Below are 7,742 nucleotides of genomic sequence, written 5' to 3' on the forward strand. Positions count from 1 at the left end.
CGGGTTGTCACTTTCACTATTCTCTTATCCATTAAGAAAATAGTTCTGAAGAGAAACTAAAGGATTCTCTCAAGGAAAGAGCGCGTAGATCTGGAAGATCAAGTCACGTTCTAAACAATTCAGGATTATGGCTTCAGGTACGCTTCCGCTTAAGTTTTCAGTCAAATTCTTAATGATTTAACGTGATGGATTTTGCGGTTTATGGGTTTTTCCCAACAAGTGGTATCAGAGCTATTTATGTTTGAATCATTGAGATTTGTTTAAAGTTTTGCATATTATTTGGATCCAGATCTGGAAAAGAAAATTTTGTTTCAAACTTTTATGTTATGGTTTTAGATCTGAAAAACTTTTTGATATGGCTTCAGATCTGGAAATTTTTTTGATATGTTTTCAGATTTGCAAAATATTTTGATATTGTTTCAGATCTGGAAAATTTTTTGGTTGAAAACCAAATCTTTTAAATTTCAGTTTTTATGGTAAAGAAGATTTGGTTGAAAATTTTAAAGATTTGTTATAAGATTTCGATTTTCTTTCCAGTTTTGTTCGCAAATATTTTAGAGGAGAATCAAAAATTTGGATTTTTTATTTTTTTTTAAAAATATGGTACGGATTCGGACAGGGTCGTACGGACCCGGGTCGGCCCGACCCGTACGGAATCGCATCGGGTTGTACGGAATCGGGTCGGGTCAAACGGAACCGGGCCGACCCGACCCGTACGGAATTTTCGAAAATTTTTTTAAAACTTTTTTTTTTGGTTCAGGATTATTCGGTTAAGGTTAAATTTTCATTAATTCAAATAATGATAAGGTTATATGTATTTTTATAATGGATTAATTGAAAAAAATGTCGCCAAAGTGACCTCTTTTATGAAAATTAATTTTATTTTGAAATAAAAAATGATTTTGGATATATGTGATTTATATGAATATTGATCGGCCCAAAGGAAGGTTAATATTTAATATAATCACATATGCACTTGTGGTGGTAAACATGTGATAGTTGTTCGGTTTTTCATGTGAATAATAAATCGGCCCAAAAGAAGGTTGTTATTTGACATGATAGTTACTATCAGTGTTTGACTGCTGTGCCAGGATATCACTTACAAGTTAATCTTTTGTCCAAAGATGAAACATTAATGGAGTGCTCGATATTCTGTTTATGGGGGTTTACATTATTTGAATTTATTGATTATTTTATTTGGATATTTGGTCGAGCATGTATATTTGGTTTTTGTTCTCTGTTCAGATTTGACTCCTGCAAATATTTACTCCAACATAAATTCTTTTCCTATATTAAATGGCTCTAATTTTAAATCATGGCAAGAGAATTTATTGATAGTTCTCGGAGTCATGGATTTAGACCTTGCGATAAGGGTTGACTCTCCTCCCGCCATTACGGATAAGAGTACCTCTGATGAAAAGAGGGAGTTTGAAAGGTGGGAGAGATCGAATCGCATGTGTATGATGATCATGAAGAGGGTCATTCCATAAACATTCAGGGGCACAATGTCTAGCGACATTGCTATAGCTAAGGCTTTCCTTCAAGACCTCGAAAAGAGGTTTGCTAAAAGTGAAAAGTCTGAAATCGGTACACTATTGGCAAGCCTAGTTTCAATGAGGTACAAGGGTAAAGACAACATTAGGGAGTACATTATGGAAATGTCTCATCTTGCTTCAAGGTTGAAAGCACTAAAGCTTGACCTCTCTGAGGACTTGCTGGTGCATCTGGTTTTAATATCTCTTCCTCCTCAGTTTAACCGGTTCAAGGTGAGCTATAACTGTCAGAAAGAGACTTGGTCTCTGAATGAGCTCATCTCGCACTGTGTCCAGGAAGAGGAAAGGTTGAAGCAAGACAAGACAGAAAGTGCTCATTATGCCTCTACTTCGAAGGATAAAAGAAAGAAAAGGAAGGATAAGGAAGCTGCGGATACACAGCCTCCGAAGAAACAACGGAAGAATCCTAGTGATTTTCAAAGTTCTGGTTGTTTTTCCTGTGGCAGTGATGGGCATATGAAGAAGCAATGCAGTAATTATCACGCTTGGCGTGCTAAGAAAGGTATGCTTCTGAATATGGTTTGTTCTGAGGTTAATTTAACTTCGGTGCCTAGACACACGTGGTGGATAGATTCTGGTGCAACAACTCACATCAGTGTGTCTATGCAGGGTTGCCTGGATTGCCGAAAACCAAGTGATGCTGAAAGATTCATCTACGTTGGTGACAGCAACAAAGTTGAAGTTGATGCAATAGGAAAATTTAGATTATTGTTAAAGACTGGAATATATTTGGATCTTTATGAAACATTTGTTGTACCGTCTTTTAGACGAAATTTGATTTCCATTTCTGCATTGGACAAATTTGGTTATTCTTGTTCTTTTGGAAATGGAATATTCAGTTTGTTTCTCGATTCAAAATTGGTTGGTTCTAGTTCTTTATCAGGATACGATAATCTTTATTCTTTGGATGTTATTGCTTCATTTAATGAATCCCATTTAATTGTATAAAGGAAAAACAAACCAACAAAAGGAGATTTGTAGCCAACAGGTGTTCAGGCGTCTTAGAACTTATATATACTGATATTTGTGGACCATTCCCTTCGGCTTCTTGGAATGGTCAACAATATTTTATAACGTTCACAGACGATTTTTCAAGATATGGCTTCATTTATCTAATTCATGAAAAGGCACAGTCATTGGATGCGTTCAAAAACAATAAAGCTGAAGCTGAAAATCAACTTGGCTTAAAGATTAAAAGCGTTAGATCTGACCGTGGTGGTGAATACTATGGTATATATGACGGTTCAGGTGAACAACGTCCAGGACCTTTTGCAAGATTCCTAGAGGAATGCGGTATCGTCCCACAGTACACTATGCCGGGTTCGCCCACTATGAATGGTGTTGCTGAAAGACGAAACAGAACGCTTAAGGACATGGTGAGGAGTATGATCAGTCATTCTACCTTACCAGAATCACTCTGGGGAGAAGCACTAAAGACCACAGCATATATCCTTAACAGAGTTCCAACAAATGCAGCGACCAAAACCCCTTATGAACTTTGGACGGGTAAAAAGCCTAGTCTTAAGAATCTGCACGTTTGGGGATGTCTAGCTGAGGCAAGGCCTTAAAATCCTAATTAAAAGAAACTGGACTTAAGGACAGTTAGTTGTTATTTTATTGGATACTCTGAAAGATCCAGGGGGTACAAGTTTTATGATTCCACAAGTAAGCCGATTTTTTAGTCAGGAAATGCCCGGTTCTTTGAGGATGTTGAGTTTGCGGGGGGAGATAAAGTAAGGAATATTGTCTTTGAAGAGGAATATGTAAATATTCCCACATGTGTCTTGGACATTGATCATGATCATATTCCTCACTTTGACCAAGACACAATACATGAAGACAATATTAGAGATCCTTTCATTCCAGATGAACAAACTCAAGCACCTCCAGAACCTATGCCATTAAGGAGATCCACTAGAGAGCGGAGAAATACAGTGCCAGATGATTACATTGTATTTCTTCAAGAGCATGAGGCAGACATTGGATTGATGGAGGATGATCCGATTAAGTTCCGTCAAGCCATGGAAATTTCTAACTCTCAAAAGTGGAATGATGTCATGAATGAAGAGATAAAGTCCATGAAGGATAATGACGTATGGGATTGTGTCCCATTGCCTAAAGGTACGAAGCTCATTGGTTGTAAATGGATATTTAAAACTAAGAAGGATTCAAAAGACAATGTGGAAAGATATAAGACTCGTCTTGTCGCTAAAGGCTTTACACAGAAAGAAGGCATTGATTATAAAGAGACTTTCTCTCCGGTTTGTTCGAAAGACTCTTTAAGGATTGTAATGGCTTTGGTGGCGCATTTCGATCTTGAGCTTCATCAGATGGATGTAAAGACTGCGTTTCTAAATGGTGACATTGATGAAACGATTTATATGGTGCAGCCAGAAAATTGTGTCCAAAGACACAAACAATATGGTTTGCAAATTAAAGAAATCCATCTATGGGCTCAAGTAGACATCTCGACAATGGTATTTCAAATTTCATCAAGTGATCATCTCGTTTGGTTTTGAGATGAATTTGGTCGATGATTGTGTGTACCATAAATTCAGTGGGAGTAAGCATATTTTTTGGTTTTATATGTTGATGACATTCTGCTCGCTAGCAACGATATAGAGTTGTTGCATGACACCAAGAGATTTCTAGCTAAGAAATTTGAGATGAAAGATCTTGGTAATGTATCTTTTGTACTAGGTATTCAGATACATCGGGATCGTTCTCAGGGTATTCTTGGATTATCTCCGAAAGGTTATATCGAGAAAGTTCTCAAGCGATACGGAATGCAAGACTGTAAACCAACAGACACCCCTGTGGCTAAGGGAGACAAAGTTAGTCTCAAACAATGCCCAAAGAATGAGTTTGAGGAAAAAGAAATGCAGAAGATTCCCTATGCATATGCAGTGGGGAGTCTGATGTATGCTCAAGTTTGTACACGTCCAGATATTGCGTACGTGACAGGAATGTTGGGACGATATTTAAGGAATCCAGGAGTGGAACATTGGAAAGCAGTCAAAAGGGTTTTACGGTACCTACAGAGAACAAAAGATTACATGCTCACATATCGGAGGCTGGATCAGCTTGAGATCATTGAGTATACTGACTCCGATTTTGCTGGATGCCAAGATAGTATGAAATCTACGTCAGGCTACATCTATCTCCTTGCTGGAGGTGCCATTTCCTGGAAGAGTGCTAAACAGTCTCTTATAGCCTCTTCCACCATGACAGCTGAGTTTGTAGCATGTTATGAGGCATCCAATCATGGAATATGGCTGCAAAATTTTGTCACGGGACTGCGCGTTGTTGATGGCATTGAAAGGCCACTAAGATTATATTGTGACAATAAATCAACAGTTATGTATTCCAATAACAACAGGAGCTCGACGAAGTCAAAACACATTGACATCAAGTTTCTGGTTGTTAAAGAAAGAATTCAGAGTGGAAAGTTGTCTATTGAGCATATCGGTACAAACTCCATGGTTGCGGATCCGCTTACTAAGGGACTACCACCCAAACAGTTTCATGAGAACACTGCTGAAAGGGGATCGGTTACGGTGACCGGAAGCGCAACGGAAGTTAAAAAATCAAATTTTTAGGGAAAATTTTCGGCCACCCCCTATTTCATGTAGCAAATACAAAAAAACACCAAATAATGACATTCATATGGTGTTTGAGAGATATACCTATCAATCTTTAAAAGATTGATTGTGGCTCCAACTTTGTTGTCAAACAACAAAGCTCTTGAAAGGATGACAATCTACAAGCCTCCTCCACCAAGTCCTCGAATCTTTCCTTCAAATTAGGCCCACCACCAACTAGGTAGATCCCCTCATATTTTGCACTAGAAAAATATGAGGATTTTTCAAAGAGAAGTGAATTGTTTTTCAACAATTGAAGAACAAGAAAAATGAGAGAAAATGGAGAGAAAAATGCAAGAGGATTTCGGCCATGAGGGGAGACAAGAATGAGGAGTGAAGTCTTGTCTTGGTTGTGGGAAAAGTTGGGAGAAAAAGTTGCATGCCATGCCTTGAAAACTCAAAAAGTAGTCTCCCAACCTTTCACCTCCCATGCATGCATATTATATGGTTTTTATCAAAATAAAAACCATGGACTAAATTTAATTATCTCAAACATATTTGAGACTAATTAAACATTACTTGAATTTACCCAAGTCCCACTAGTTAAATAATTAATTTAAATTGAGCTCTACAAGACTCAATATAATTTAATTAATTCAACACTTGAATTAATTTAATTATTTGGACTCTACTAGGTCCACTAGTGTTTAATTAATTCAAAACTTGAATTAATTTAATTTAGTCCATAATAATGTTTATGAAAATCACAATTTTCAAATACATTATTCGCTTGGCCAAATTTTAATTTAGGAACACTTCCATAAATCAAAATTTACATTTCTCTCATAGAAGTCATACTTCTATTTTTCCTTACACTTATAAACTCATTTATAAGTCGTTCAACACATTGAACTATTTTCTCCTTTATAGAAGTCATACTTCTAATTTTCCTTACGCTTATAAACTCCTTTATAAGCCGTTCAACACATTGAACTATTTTTACTTCTCAACGGGATCTAGAAAGCTAGCACTTGTGTGGCCCTCAATGGTTCATTGATACAACTAGCCGTGGGTTCACATCTCATGTGATTCGGACTAAACATGTCCTTATTCGAGCATACCCCAATTGCTCCATTCTTACTTATCAACTCCTTGATAATAAGAACGTCAGAACTCAAGTCTGATAGTACCCAACCAATCATGTTAAACGCCTAGCAGCATCGCTTACATGATTCCCTAGGTATCAAATGATAGTGCCTGCAAGAACCATTCAATTATGGTTAGCGTACAGTACGGTCCCTTCAACTCATATATCCCGATCGATTCGACAACCATTGGTTTATCGAGAGTTGTCATTGAATCGATACTATGTGTCATGTCGTAGTTGCATCGATGGTGTAATCTATGAAACCCCTTTCATAATTACCACCATACTCTGGCCAGAGATTTCAACCTACTAACACATGATAACACATAGGATATCCATACCCGAAGGTAAGCGGTGAATCCCCGACTACAATGCATCGACTCCTATATGTTTCGACAGAACACCCAACCTTGCCACCTGATGACCCATAAGAGTTGGTAAACAAGTCAAAGTGTAATTCTAGCACATAGAGTCTCAATGTTGTCCCGGGTCATAAGGACTAATTCTGTACAACCATAAACTAGGACATTTCCACTCGATAAGTGAGAACCACTTGGAAAGTCCTTTTATGGAGGGTTGTTCAGTGCACTCTACAAGGAACACCTATCTGCATGTTCGGACATCACAATGTCCCCTACCAATGAAACATGGTACTCACATCGCAGATACTAGTCTCGAACTCTAGCGGCCTATATCCTTCTTAGTGGCGGCTGAATCGACTAGGAACCGTTTAAAATATACAGTATTACAAATATGAGTTTCATGATACTCATCATATGAGCATCTCATATTCTTTCTACCATTTGTATATTCAAGGGCTTTATCTATGCAACTAGCATGGGTATACAGATAAAGATGTGCCAAAATAATAATATCAAATATTACTAAAATAAAGATTGCTTATACATAGAGTTTCATTGTGAACACTCGGCCAACACTTGGCTCGACGGGCACCTACTCTAACAATCTCCCACTTGCACTAGAGCCAACTACCCATATGCTTTAAACCCATTGATTCGCGATGCTTGTCGAATAATGGTCCAGGTAAAGGCTTAGCTGGTGGATCAACAACATTATCTGCAAAGCCGACTATGTCAAAAGACACTTCTTCCTCTTTCCACAATCTCTCCGAGGATGTGGTACTTAGTCATTACATGTTTGGACTTCTGATGAGACCTTGGCTCCTTTGCTTGAGCTATAGCTCCCGTGTTGTCACACAACTCCGGGACAGGAGCAATTCCATTAGGAATGACGCCCAACTCTTGGACGAAATTCCTTATCCAAACAGCCTCCCTTGCTGCATCTGATGCAGCAATGTATTCGGCCTCTGTGCTGGAATCCGCAGAATTGTCTTGCTTGGAACTCTTCCAAGAGACTGCAGCACCATTGAGCATGAATACAAACCTAGAGGTTGACTTCGAGTCATCGATATCGCTTTGGAAGCTAGAGTCGGTGTAGCCT

The 7,742-nt window shown here is 38.1% G+C and overlaps 1 protein-coding gene across 1 annotated transcript; it reads left to right on the forward strand.

The window, feature by feature from the left end:
• Positions 1-838: 838 nt before the first annotated feature.
• Positions 839-2,452, forward strand: LOC140826499 (uncharacterized). The gene is made up of 2 exons (XM_073188850.1): positions 839-2,055; positions 2,163-2,452. The coding sequence occupies exons 1-2, from the start codon at positions 1,506-1,508 to the stop codon at positions 2,189-2,191; spliced, it is 579 nt and encodes a 192-aa protein (XP_073044951.1). The 5' UTR covers positions 839-1,505; the 3' UTR covers positions 2,192-2,452.
• Positions 2,453-7,742: the final 5,290 nt, after the last annotated feature.

The sequence above is a fragment of the Primulina eburnea genome, chromosome 1 (assembly GCF_022965805.1).
Source record: "Primulina eburnea isolate SZY01 chromosome 1, ASM2296580v1, whole genome shotgun sequence".
NCBI classification, from domain to species: Eukaryota; Viridiplantae; Streptophyta; class Magnoliopsida; order Lamiales; family Gesneriaceae; genus Primulina; species Primulina eburnea.

What these genes read in the sequence shown, in the direction of transcription:
- LOC140826499 (XM_073188850.1), top strand. Translation starts at nt 1,506, where the DNA reads ATGTCTAGCGACATTGCTATAGCTAAGGCTTTCCTTCAAGACCTCGAA. An exon ending in CGCTTGGCGTGCTAAGAAAG is followed by an intron (nt 2,056 to 2,162) that starts GTATGCTTCTGA and finishes GTGTCTATGCAG; the next exon opens with GGTTGCCTGGATTGCCGAAA.